This window comes from Perognathus longimembris, chromosome 5 (genome assembly GCF_023159225.1).
Source record: "Perognathus longimembris pacificus isolate PPM17 chromosome 5, ASM2315922v1, whole genome shotgun sequence".
Classification (NCBI taxonomy): Eukaryota; Metazoa; Chordata; class Mammalia; order Rodentia; family Heteromyidae; genus Perognathus; species Perognathus longimembris.
Genome location: NC_063165.1, coordinates 54,089,697 through 54,103,697, shown reverse-complemented (window position 1 = coordinate 54,103,697; position 14,001 = coordinate 54,089,697). Strand labels below are relative to the sequence as shown.

The 14,001-nt window shown below is 37.9% G+C and overlaps 2 protein-coding genes across 6 annotated transcripts in view; one reads left to right on the top strand and one right to left on the bottom strand.

The window, feature by feature from the left end:
• The window catches only part of Atp13a4 (ATPase 13A4), a 160,232-nt gene extending 158,090 nt beyond the window's left edge, over positions 1 to 2,142 (bottom strand). The window contains exon 1 of the mRNA XM_048345836.1: positions 1,994 to 2,142. Within this exon, the coding sequence (XP_048201793.1) occupies positions 1,994 to 2,142 (149 nt within the window). The remainder of the gene's footprint in view (positions 1 to 1,993) is intronic.
• Positions 1,987 to 14,001, top strand: part of Opa1 (OPA1 mitochondrial dynamin like GTPase) — a 74,324-nt gene continuing 62,309 nt past the window's right edge. The window contains exons 1-6 of one of the 5 annotated variants that reach the window (XM_048346933.1): positions 1,993 to 2,206; positions 6,672 to 6,990; positions 7,571 to 7,667; positions 9,148 to 9,255; positions 9,864 to 9,917; positions 10,778 to 10,848. In XM_048346933.1, coding sequence (XP_048202890.1) covers positions 2,175 to 2,206; positions 6,672 to 6,990; positions 7,571 to 7,667; positions 9,148 to 9,255; positions 9,864 to 9,917; positions 10,778 to 10,848 — 681 coding nt within the window. In that variant the 5' untranslated portion in view covers positions 1,993 to 2,174. Of the gene's footprint in view, positions 2,207 to 6,671; positions 6,991 to 7,570; positions 7,668 to 9,147; positions 9,256 to 9,863; positions 9,918 to 10,777; positions 10,849 to 14,001 lie in introns of all 5 variants that reach the window. The other 4 variants (XM_048346931.1, XM_048346934.1, XM_048346935.1 and 1 more) reach the window with 4 other exon arrangements.

The window sequence follows — 14,001 nt, the reverse complement described above, 5'->3', positions numbered from 1 at the left end:
TTTGGGTCTGGATTTTACAAAGACAAATTAAACTACAAGCATGCTAATAAATGTTCCTGACCTTGCTGTGTCTAACCTCAAGAAGTCTTTAAAAGAAAGTATCTGAGCTACTAATGAAGACCAGGATGTATAAAGGAGAGCATTACTACTTGGCTCCTGAAATGTTTTTACATGTAAGAATAGACGCTTGATGTTCTCAGGCCTTCTGGTATTTTAAGAGAAAACGTATTTTTTTCTCCTTTTATCTTTATATTGAGACTTTAAAAAAAGAATAGCCTAGATGTGGGATGAGAGAAAGGAAGAAGGGACCTCTGACAGCAGGAACTATAGAAACCAAACTCCATAGAATTAAATAAAAATAAGTGCCTTTATATATAACATGTTGTTCATAGGAGTTGCAGAGAAGTAGGAGGCAGTAACAAGAAGCAGCCAGCACCTAAAAGTGTGCACACTTGTGTGCACACACACTCAAGCAATGCCATTTTGCTGGCTATGGCAGCACCTACCAGCTCATAAAAAGAAAAGAAAAGCTAAAGAGAAATGTCATGGTGTGTGTGTGTGTGTGTGTGTGTGTGTGTGTGTGTGTTAGAAATAGGGCTTTTCAGTAATTTTTGCCCTGTTACCAGGAAAAAGAAAACCAAAAGAAGTAAAAAATTAATATTACCTTAAGACTTGAAGAGGCCATTGTGTTCTCATCCCTGCCAAAGTAGCATGCATTATGTTTCACACTAAGGCTTGAGGGTCATGTTACTCACTAACTACCCTCACAAATACTTCAGAGAGTTATCTTCAAGACCATATGGTTCTCCTTCCCCACCTAGCACAGAAAAGAGTAAGGATGAAAGAGCTCACCTCTTGCTTCATTTAAGATGGCCTGTAGGCAGTAGGTATTCAGTAAGCCAACAGAAATTCTGGAGCCAGTCGCAGCCATGACTCAGTATCAAGCTGGGTCTAGAATCCAGTATCTGTGCTTATTAACCTCCTGCCTATTAAGAATTATTAGCCTTCAGAGATTGTTCTTTTTAACTTAAAGGGGAAAGAGTACACTGGACATCTCTCTCCACTAGGAGAAATTGAGGAAATCCCTAACTTCTCACTCTCCACGGGAGACATCTACAAGGACCATGTCAAATAAATTGGGTTAAAATTCACCTGAAAGTTAGCCAAGGAATAAGTGAACAAAGTCATTTAACCTTCATAAATTACCCATGCTTATTCCAAACCAAAAGCTGGCTTAAATGACCTGAGTCCCTTTCAGATTTGATCTGAGATTCAGAAATACCCATCCCACCCATAACTCCATACTGTGCCTCCCATAATTGCTGCTAGGATGTGAAAGTCATTTTAAACAAAGATGAACAAAGGAATGACAATTTGGCTTATTCAATGACTCTGTTCAAAGACTTTTTTTGTCTTCATTTTGTATTGGGTCTCCTTCATGCTCTGTCAGTACAAACATCCTACCAGTCCATATCTCCTCCCCTTCCCTTCCCTCTTCTACCTTCCTCTCCCCAGTCCCCTTCCGTGTGTGCGTACGCGCGCAAGCCAGTACTGGTGCTTGAACTCAGGGCCTAAGCACCACCTCTTAGTTTTTGCACTCTGCCACATGAGTCACACCTCCATCCCTGTTTTTTCTGGCTAACTGTAGATACAGTCTCAAACTTCTCTGCCCGGGTTGGCTTTCAATTGTCAACCTGAGATTTCAGCCTCCAGAGTAGCTAGTATTGCAGGCGTAATCCACCAGCGCCCAGCTCACGATTCATTCTTTAATTTGAGAAGTTGGAATTCAGAATTCTAATTTAAAAAAACAATTTTGAGGACGGGGTGGGCGGGGCGATGGTGGAGTGGGCGGGGTGAGGATAGGTGGGCGGGGAGAAGCGTAGTGCAGTGGGCCAGCCCTGAGGCTCTAGGCGCTTGCGCCAGACCTGAGCGGACCGTTTGTGCCGCCTATCTAGCATGGGTGGCGTGCTTATTTCAGTGTCGGACTGAATACGGGTGCCGGACAGGCCTTTGCGGAAGTCCATGAGCCATTGGGAGGGACTCGGCTATTGCCGGGTGCCCTTGTTGCCGGGGTCCTCTTCCTGGGTCACTCCCGGAGCCGAAGCGGGACTGGGGCCGACACGGGGGTGCCCACGTGGCCATCTGGGCGCCAGTGTGACCTCTCAGCCCACGGGATGTGGCGACTACGTCGGGCCGCCTTGGCCTGGTAAGTGCAGCCTCCCGCCCGGCCCCGTTATTCCTTGTTTCTGAGAGAACACTGTCGCCCAGCAGCGCTTGCGGAATGCTCAGGTAACCCCGAGGCTAGACCGAGGGCGGCTTGAGAAGTCCTGGATACTCTCGAGGAGAAACTGACTGGGATTAGTTGCTGAGTAGAGCCGAATTCGCGTCCTGGCCCTGTCCGATTCGAAAATCTTGGCTCCTATCTGTTGTCCTTGTGTCCCTGGCCTTTATACCCGGTGACTCTGCTATTAAAACTCTGCCCCTAGCTACTGCTGTCGTTACTCTCCCCCTCTCTTGCCTGGCTCTGTCCTTGTATCGTTCCCCGAGGCGTTTCTTTTTTTTTTTTTTTTAACACATTGTGTGTCGTCCACCTCCACTCCATATGCACATTGCACCTTCACGTGCCAGAGCTCTTCTGCCGGGTGAAGGGGGCCTCTGCGCCTTTCCCTGACCCTCTGATTGGAGTCTGATCCACAGCTGGGACGCTGCGACACACTGGGTGGATACTGTTTAGGGATGCCCTCGTCACAGCAGTTCTTTTCAAGTTTGTGGAAGGAGATTTATTTACTTTTTAGACACACAGTGGAGAGTGTGGCACCATCTTTCCAATCACACTGTCGTTATTGCCCTGATTTGATTTAATCCTGGTTTTGAAATCATACAAGTCTTTCTGTTTCCGTGGCTCAATACACACACACACACACACACACACACACACACACACACACACACACACACACACACACACGGACATACATATATAGTATTATATTATTAAATGTGACATGCATAATTTGTTCTAATCATCTTGGATAATTTTCAAGGTTAAGAAGTAATATGCCTCAAGCGAGACCAAGAAAATTTAATTTTCATGAATCATCTCCTTCTCTAAACATCGATCTTGAATTTCTCCAGAACTTTTTAAGTGGTGTAGATTATTTGAAGTCTTTGTGAAGAATTGAATCCGTTGTTTGTTTGTTTGCAGATTAATTAGAGTCCCAAAGCAGAAGAACTGGCAGAGTTACAATATAGTTATTTTTTTAATCTCACGGAATTTGGGGTATAAATTGACAGCCCTGGTTTTTTATATTATATATGTGTATATGTTTACTCCTTAATGTGTAATAGAGGAAACATCTAAATTTCCTGAAATTAAAAAAAAGAAAATTAGGTAGAAAATATAATACCCTATTGGATCAACTAAATTGTGTAGGAAAACCTCTTAAAAATTGAGTTTAAAAACAATCTAGGGGCTGGGGATATGGCCTAGTGGCAAGAGTGCTTGCCTCGTCTCTCGTATACATGAGGCCCTAGGTTCAATTCCCCAGCACCACATATACAGAAAATGGCCAGAAGTGGCGCTGTGGCTCAAGTGGCAGAGTGCTAGCCTTGAGCAAGAAGAAGCCAGGAACAGTGCTCAGGCCCTGAGTCCAAGCCCCAGGACTGGCAAAAAAAAAAAAAAAAAATCTAACATAATTTTTACTGACTTGTTGCTTGTTTGCTTAATTGTATGGTGTTTCATTAAGTTGTTTCTGAAGATACAGATTCCACAGTGTCATGGCTTAGAAATACTTCATGCTACTAGCACAATTTACCTTCCAGAAGAAAATGGCATGGGGAAAGTCAAAAACCCCTAAGCTCTGGGATTGTCTTTTTCTGTTATTTCTCTGCATGTTATGAAGCAATACAGGTTGTTCCTGCTCTTCAATAGATGGGAGCATAAATATTTTGTACATACGGTTATAAATACATGCTCTTGAGCATCTATTTGGATGTAATAAACATGGGTAAAATTAATGAAAAAGAAATTGCATATAGGAGAATTGTATAGGCTAAAAGATGGTGGAGCAAGAGACTATATTTCTGGGAGATCTTTTCTTGCATCACATTTGATTTTTACTTCTCATTGAATTTAGAAGTTTATTTTTGTCTTCACAAAAGTTTTTCAGATCTTAATTTCATCTTTTATCTTACATTTCAAGTCTTTGACATTCAGTGGACCTTTCTATTAATGCATTCGATTTCTTTTGTCTTGAAAATTTTTTCTACCCTATGTCTTTATTTTCTTCCATTGCTTTGTCATTCCCTTTCTTTTTGGACACCATTTAAATGAATAGCAATCCTCTTAGCTTGATCTTTTATACTCATGAATGTATATCCTTCATATGTCAAAAAAAATACAGAATGTATATGTATACATTTACCCCAAATGTGTATATGCATTTATTTTTAAATTATATATGTGTACCTCTGTACTAATTAGCTGTCTACATATGAGTCTACTCTAATGCAATCTTATATAGAGTACAGCACAAAACTTGTCGCATCTACAAACTTTGGAGCTTTCTTCCTGAATCCCAGTTGGTCATTTTCTATATCCCATAGTTTCATTCCTCCCACCTCCTTCTGTTGACTTGAGATATTGCTCTTCTGTACCACTTAGGTTCTCTTTCATGTTAACTATTTTACTTCCTTAATTCTACATTCTAGGGAATTTCATATATCAGTAGATAGATAGGTAAGTAGATAGATAGTGTGTATTTGCAACTTTAGTTTCCATGGACTACACTTTTAATATTGACCATGCTCTTAAAAAAAAAAAGACTTTAAAACATGTAATCCTCTAAACTGTATTTTTTTTTTCATTTTTTTCTATTGAGATGGGGTCTTGTTAACTTTTTTGCCAGAAATGACCTGAAACTATGATCTTCATGATCTTCCTGGGATCATAGATATATATCACTGTGTCAACTATTGGTTGAGGTAGGAGTCTCACATACTTTTTGTCCAGGCTATCCTCAAATGCCATCCTTCTACACTCAACTTCTTGAATAGATAGAATTACAGGCATGAGCCACTGCACCCATTTTGTATTGGCCTTTGATATTTTTGAAAATAATGTACTCTTGATGTTTGAAATACTTTCAGGAATTCTCATAACAATACTAATAAATAATGTCTTCCCTTTCTCTAGGACTCATAATGTTCTTTATTCTGGTCCTCGTCTTAAGACTTGCTGGTTTTCTACAAGAGTCTGGGTATAAAGGATTAATGATTGATGCAGGTACCTTGTTCAGGTTACTCCTGAATGAAAGTCTGACAGAGCAATCTGTGTTTTAGGTATATTGTATCAACTAGCAGGCCTTGTTTTAGGGCTTTTAGGGAATAGACAGGTGAACTGAGCTCCTTACAAATGCTAGTAGTGTTGGATACTCTCTCTTGGAAGTCCCAGACCCATTGCCCCAGATACATGCTTTTTCCTGACAGATTGCTCAGCTTCCAGAGACAATTTTGATCCAAGTACCCTTCCATTAAATGCTGCTCCAGTAAATCTCAGTTACTTCACTTTTCGTTCTCTTACCTGTATCTCAAGGAGACCGTGTAAAAAACAGTCCGCTCTTGTACTAGCACTTACCTTTTCAATTGGAAGCTGTAAAGGCATTTCTAAGTACTAGGATTTGCTTTGCCTTAGTTCCCTCTTCCTAGGAACACATGGAAAGAGCAAAGGTCATTTTACTTGTAATTACTCATGTAAAATACTGGACTACTCTGCCCTGCCTCTGCCTCATAATTTTTTTCTTTAGTGCTGATACTGAAGTTTGAACTCAGGACTTCATGCTCTTACTTGTCTTTTCCGCTCAAAGCTTATTCTCTTCCATTTGAGCCAGGCCTTCACTTCTAGCTTTTTGCTGGTTAACTGAAAATATGCATCTCTCAGATTTGTCTGCCTAATCTGGCTTTGAACTGTGATCCTCACTCCTCAGGCTCCTGAGTAGCTAGGATTGCAGGAATAAGCCACCAGCACCTGATGTCACCATTAGGGAAATAGAAACTTTAGGAATTGGAAACAAAAGAGGGGAAAAAAATGAAAGCAGAGGGGCTGGGAATATGGCCTAGTGGTAAAGTTCTTACCTCGTATACATGAAGCCGTGGGTTTTATTCCTCAGCACCACATATATAGAAAAAGCCGGAAGTGACACTTTGGCTCAAGTGGTAGAATGCTAGCCTTGAGCAAAAAGAAGCTCAGGGACAATGCTCAGGCCCTGAGTTCAAGCCCCAGGACTGGCAAAAACAAAACAAAACAAAACATATGGGGAAAAAAATGAAAGCAGAAGCTTTGTAGGGCTAAACTCAGTCCTGGAATTCCTCCAGTGCAAGGTCAGAAATCCATCTGCCTGAATTTGAATTCCACCATTGTTTCTTACATCCGTGTTTATGTCTTTTTGACACATTTTCTTCATCTGGAAAGTGAGGATGATACTGCAGGGTTCTTGACAGCGTTGTTAGCAGAACTGAATAGGTAGCACATGCTGCAGCATTACATGGGTAATGACAAACATTGTGTGATATATTGTGGTGGGGCCCATATGCATGTGTGCACTACCCTTTCTTATTGTCATGTTCTTTGCATTGTTACTATGTCTGATCTTTTTCCCATACTTTTCTTTCAGTGAGGTCTGCCAGTCCTTGGTGAAACACAGCTCTGGGACAAAAGGAAGTTTACCACTCCCAAAACTGCATCTGGCTTCACGAAGTATTTCTCATTCACATTGTCCTACCTTAAAGCTTCAAGGACCCCAACTGAGAACATCATTTCAGCAATTCTCTTCTCTAACCAACTTACCTTTACGTAAATTGAAACTTTCTCCAGTTAAATATGTCTACCAGCCTCACAGGAATTTCTGGCCTGCTAGGTTAGCAGCACGACTCCTAAGACTTCGGTATCTCATACTAGGATCTGCTGTTGGGGGTGGCTATACAGCCAAAAAGGTGAGTTTAACTTCCTTATTGGTTTTCCACTTATTCCAGCACAATTGTTTTACATTTTTATAGCACAGGTAATTTTTCTTTAGCATAATAAAATGTAATTGGATGTTTAAACATTTATTGTATGTATTTACCATGTGCTAGATTGTTGTAATGACAGTAATAGGAAAATGCCTTCTGAATCTTAGTTCTAATTATTGGAGATAAAAATTGCTTAGAAAAAGGAGCTTTGGGCCATGAGAACACTGATGTTTGGTTTAGAGGTTTGCCATTTAGTAGCAAAGATAGGAAAATTAAATGGCATACTCACAGGGCCATGTCCTGTCCTCCAGTCTGTTGTTTAATGTCAAATTACATTTGGTATGTAGTAGAGGAGTATTTATGTATTTTATATGCTTGTCACTTTATTTTTGAAAAAGAACTGAGGCCACATAATTTGGGTTATTTTTTTTACAAGTTTTACTTATGATATATTGTACTTTCATAGATTAATGTTTTAATTAACATAAGGAATTTTTGTTTCTTTTTACAAATCTCTATGGTACTCACAGTATCTGATTGACATTTTTTTCTTATTTTTTAGACTTTTGATCAGTGGAGAGATATGATACCAGACCTTAGTGACTATAAATGGATTATACCTGACATTGTATGGGAAATTGATGAATATATTGATTTTGGTTTGTATCACCGACATTCAATTCATTTTTAGATTATTTCTCTAGGAAACTGAAATAGTTGTGTTGAAGTTGTTTCTTAACTTTTTGAGCATAATATATAATAAAATTTTCAACAATCAGAGTAGTAGGGTAGGAGAGAAATTTGTATTAAAATATACCCAATCATTTTAACAAAGCTATCGCCATCTTTACAAAGTGTTTTCATTTAGTTGTACTTGTTATTTGCATGTGTCTGTATTTTAGTTTCCTTTTTAAAAGATGTATAGTCATCCAGACATGTACATTGGCATCTTATCTTCTGTGGCATAATGTATTTGGTCGGGATTGCAGTTTTGCACTTAGCCTGTCTAGACAACATTTTCAGCCTGGCGCAGGGCAACCTGCCTCACCTAACCTGTGCCCCTTGGAGTGGGTACTTTAATTACTTCTACTTTTTGTAGCCAAGTTTCTTAAATCTGTTAGTATCTAAGGTGGTTTTTCTCCTTAGTAAAATACTTCCTCTACCTTTTAAAAAAAAATAATTGAGGAACAGGGCTGGGAATATGGCCTGGTAGCATGAGTGTTTGCCTTGTATACATGAAGCCCTAAGTTCGATTCCTTAGCACCACATATGTAGAAAAGGCCAGAAGTGGCTCAAGCAGTAGAGTGCTAGCCTTGAGCAAAAAGAATCCAGGGACAGTGCTCAGGCCCTGAGTTCAAGCCCTAGGACTGGCCAAAATAATAATAATAATAATAATAATTGAGGAAAAGATATATTTGATAACTGATTGCTAGGAACCCACTGCAGTATTTTTTTTAGAGCAGTCTTTGTTATTTACTCAGGTTAGATATAAAGGCATTATCTAATTTCTTACGCAAGGTATATGAAGGTAGAACTAATCTCTACATGTACTTAATTATAGCACTTTTTTTTGGTGCCAGTCCTGGCATTTGAACTCAAAGCCAGAGTGTTGCCCCTGAGCTTTATCAACTCAAGGCTAGAGTTCTACCACTTGAGCCACAGCTCCACTTCTGGCTTTTGGGGTGATTAATTGGAGATAAGAGTCACAGATTTTCATGCCCAAGTTGGTTTTGAACCGTGATCCTTAGATCTCAGCCTCCTGAGTAGCTAGGATTATAGGTGAGCTACCATCTACCTCCGCCTGTCCTATAGCACTTCTGACAGATAATGCTCTGCTGATAAAGGGATCTTTAGGGAAAGCACGCTTTGACATTGTTTTTATAATATACCTGAAGAATACTTTTTACCTTCTTATGTTTGCCAGTGTCTCAGTATAGTGGCTGAGACCTGCTCTCTGAAGCTGAGTCGCTCACTTCTTGCCTTTGTACCCCAGGTCCTCATCTGTAAATGTGATTGACAGTGGTAGATACTTTGTAGGGCTGCTGTGAGGAATAAGCAAGGTAATACTTCAGTATTTGACACATACTCTTAAGAGTAATTGTGACTGTTCATGTATTCTGGTTTTTTTTTTTTTTCCAGAGAAAATTCAAAAAGCCCTTCCTAACTCAGAAGACCTTGCAAAGTTAGCACCAGACCTTGACAAGATTGTTGAAAGCCTCAGCTTATTGAAAGACTTTTTCACCACAGGTATGAAGTGGCCTCTTTGATCTCATTTAAAGATTTAAGAGACACAGAAGTGTGGGTGGTGAGAATATATATATATGTATATATATACATACACATACACACATATGTACATATACACACATATATGCACATACATATTTGCCTATTTTTATCTTTTAAATTAAACATTTAGTACAAATGAAAAACATTTTAAAAAGTGATAAACATGACATTTTGTTGAATTTTTATTTGTTGAATAGTTTTAATCTTTGCATCATGCAGCCATTGTGTGAAATAGTAATTCACTGCTTGGCCCAAGACAGTGGAAACTTATAAGGAAATGTATACTTGGCATTTAGTCAAACAGGAAATAAATATCACTTGTTCTTGACAAGTAGATGAGACTTCCTATGTATTTGCTTTTCATAGTTCATTGGCGGCAAAATGGTAATTTTTCAAAAAAAAACTTAATTGTTATGAACCATATGAATTGAATTTTTAACATTAGTCTGCTATATTTGCCCAATTATTACCTTATTGTGATATAGGTCTGAGAACACAGACATCTTTACTTGATCATTCCTATTAAAGTTTACATTTTTATTTCCCCTTCTGCTGATTTTTCACAGGTCACAAATTGGTTAGTGAAGTCATAGAAGCTTCTGACCTACTTCTCTTGTTAGGTGTGTAAACAGACATTTTTGCTGACCTTAACATGCCTTCTGAATGCTTCTAATAAACTACTTGCAAACATAATTACAGACCAAATTTATAATGCTGCTTATGCTAAATTTTAAAACTTCAGAATTACATTAGGCAAACTCATTGTCCTTTAGGTAGGAATAATAAAATGATTATTTTGTGAAAGAACAAAAGTTCCCAAATATGTATGTTTAAAATTAAAGCTATTAAAAGTAAACATTTTTTTGAAATAGATCTAATTGTTTTTTATAATTGAATGAAAAGTAATTTTAGTTTGTCTCATCTGCCCTGTCATAATTGACATTTTAAATTTTTAGTAGTCTGATGGCAGTGTTACTTGTATAAACCCTAAGAACTTTCTTGTAAAATGTAAGCCTATCAAAGATTATATTTTCTCATAATTTTTAGTTACACGTTGTTAACAGGTAAATGTGCTGTAACATAAAAACAAAAAATACCAACTTGTAAATAAGTTGCTAGTAGTTTTCTTAAGATAAAAAGTGATTTGGTGCTTTGAACTTGAGTTGCTTTGGAATTCATTTATATTCTCTTTTGGAGTCAGGACCTCATTATGTAGCCCACCCCTGGAGCTCTGTCCTCATGCTGCAACCTTCCAGGTGCTGTGGCTACTGGTGTGTATCACCACACCTTCTTGGTTTGTTTTTTGCCATGCAGGAGATTTCAACCTAGGCTCCAACATACAGCACTCAACCACTGAGCTACATACTTATCTCTTCTCTACCTCCTTCTCCTTATTTATTCTTTAATGATTAGACATGATTTGGAATTCAAGCTATTGGCAATACTGGAGAATTTAGAGGATTCCCCATTTCTCTTCAAGGTTCACCTGGAGAGACAGCATTTAGAGCAACAGATCATGGATCCGAAAGTGGTGACAAGCATTATAGGAAGGTAAGTGTGAAACAGAATTCTTCTAATGGTAGTCTTGAAAGATTTTTGAAAGTTTTTCCTTTTTGTGAAAGGTTTGAAAATGATAACATAGGAACAAGTTTTCTGCTAATCTTGTTACAGAATGCCAAGTGTTATATGGCACTTGTAAAACAGTTATAGAAGGCCATTTCCTTCCGTTGTGTTCTGTGAATTAATCGATCAAGGATTGGTCCAAGAAAGGGTTGTAGGAAAAGAGGAGGTAGATAAAACAAGTGACCTGTTTTCCTCAGGACCTCATATACTCACGTGCATTGTGAATTTAAAAGATGGGTCAGAACATACAGGGCATATTGGATTTATCAGCAGAATATCTTTTTTATAAAAACATTATCTGACTCAGTTTCACTTTGAGAAAAGTATTCCAGAGAGTAGAACATGAGCCAGAAAAGAAATTTCTTAGAGAAGAAATAAAATCTCTTTGAGAATCCACAAAATTAGATATAGGACCAAGAGAGTCTATCGGTTTTTATACTTTCTTAATTTTTTAATGCACATTAAAATTATGGAAGAATTACATGTGCAAGTTATATAGAGTTATTCAGAAAAAAACAGCACGCATTATTCTGTATTTGTAATCATGCTTGCCTGATAATTTCTTAGTTTTTTTATTTTCAGCTTTTTGGCATTGTTAAAAGTAACTACTTCAGAAAAATTTTTTAAAAATAATACCTAGCCAGGCACTGGTGGCTCATGATTGTAATACTAGCTACTGAGGATGCTGAGATCTGAGGATTTCGGTTTGAAGCCAGCCCAGGCAGGAAAGTCTGTGAGACTCTTATTTCCAATTAACCAGCTGAAACCAGAAGTGGAGCTGTGACTCAAAGTGGTAGAGCAACCAGCCTTGAGCAAAAAAGCTCAGCGACAATACCTGGGTTCTAGGTTTAAGCTCTGTGACCAAAGTAGACTTTTGGATTATGACCTTTTAAAATGCAGTGTGAAATATGTAGCTTTTTACTGAGTGGAAATAATTTTGTGTTCATTTGGAGAGCAGGAAAGGAGAAGTAATTCCTTTGTGTATGTTTCTAACTCTTACCTATCCTTCAATTTTAAATGTTGTATCGGATTTCCAAATTTTAATTATTTTTCAGTTTTTCTTTCTTCTTTTAACTATCTTTTGGCTAAAACATGATTCAGAATGTATGTGCATGTTTGCCTTTTAACTTGATTTTTTTTTTTTACTCTTCATTTACCAAAGAACACTGACTGCAGTGGGGGAGGAGGAGAATTGAAATTAGCCTAACATGTTCAGCTTTATATTGACCCAAGGTTTTGGCACTTGAGATAGGTAAACTTAATGTGGAGAAATGAGATAATCTTACTGAAGAGAAGGAACTTTTGTTACACGTATAGTGATGTGGTTCTTTGAGTGACAATTTTTGGTTTTGCCTAAATCAGTTAGAGATGTGCATGTGTGTTTTTACTCTAATATGGCTTGGGATCCGTTTGGGGAATGAAAAACTGTTTCAAGACTTATTTCAGTTCTCCCAAAACTCTTCCTAATGTAATAAAGGAATGATCAGGAATTGATTGTCAGTTCTAGAGAATAAATGAAAAAAGAGGATGTATCTTTGGGAATTTAATTTTACAGATTTGACTATACAATAGGCATGAAAGGTAAATTTATTGCTTTCTTTTATAATTTCTTCCTTGTTCATTTGATAATACTTGCCCTTACAAACTATTTACTTTAAACATTTTCTTAATTTGTAGTGATAATTTTGTCTGCCAAAGACCCATGGGTTCTTTGTTTCTATGTATTTGTTGTATTGCTGAATCTAGAATTGGAACTAAGCTGCTTGTAATGATACATGTTAAGTTAAATTGTGGGAAATACTAATATAAGAGTTTGCTATGTCAGGATGTATCTCCAATCTCAGCTGATGCTTTTATATTCTACTGGTACATAGCACATGTTTCCAAACCTTGACTGTTGCCTGTGATGCTTGAAATAATGAACTATTTAGACAAGATAAAGTGACCTGACTTCCCTCAAATCAACAATTAAGTGTAAGCATGCAAACAAAAGAGACTTTAGTATAGCAACAGCCTTTTGAAATCTAATATCAAATGGTGGTGATAAGCTGAAGTAGTAGGATGGCATCCAGAATGGTAACCTTTTGATTGGTTCCCTCTAGTGTCTGACTTAAGTTTTATGATTATCATGTTTGTGACAGAGTTTCTGGCTACATTTCTATTAGAAATCTAAAAGTAATATTTTTTAAAGTAGTAATTGCTGTGAAACATTTCTACAGCTAAGGCATTTGTCCTTTCTGATAGGAGAACACACAGCCGGAGAAGTCTTGCAAGCAGAATAAGTTAGGACCATTCAAAGTCAACTGAAGTGAAAGCGAAGGAGGGCAGCACTGATGTTAGATAGTTTAACTTTCATCAGACAGAATGAACACATGATGAACTGATTACCAGTGATTCCTAACCTGGGCTCACTAGACTTTTAGGTGTCTGGAAAGATTGTAACAGAGGTCTTCAAAGTCTTTAGAAAGATCTATTTCCACATAGTACTGCACAGGCTAAGTAACCAAGCTTTTTGGTTTTACTTGGACTTGTATCTAGTTTGTGGACACTTTTTTTTTGTTGTTCTCTGTTGATTGAAAGTTCTGACATGTGGGGCTAGGAATGTGGCTTCGTGATAGAGTGCTTGCCTAGCATGCATGAATCCCTGGGTTCGATTCCTCAGTACCACATAAACAGAAAAAGCCAGAAGTGACGCTGTGGCTCAAATGGTAGAGTGCTAGCCTTGAGCAAAAGGAAGCCAGGGACAGTGCTCAGGCCCTGAGTCTAAGCCTCAGGACTGGCAAAAAAGAAAAAAAGTTCTGACAAGTGTTCAGTTCATTTAAAAAAACTGGAAAAAAATAATAAAACCACTTTTTTAGCCTAACTTTGACCATTTTATTGAGGTATGATTGGTATACAGTAAAACTATTGGGTAATAAATGCTTTCAAAATCTGTGTCCATTAGAGAAAAAATTTTAAATAGCCCTTGATGTGAACCAACTAATGTCACTTAAATAGGGAGAACTTCAGTCTTCCTAAAGACAAATTGGGAATGGAGTTGCAAGCCTATTATAGTGATTTAATAGACTGATCTGTTAATCA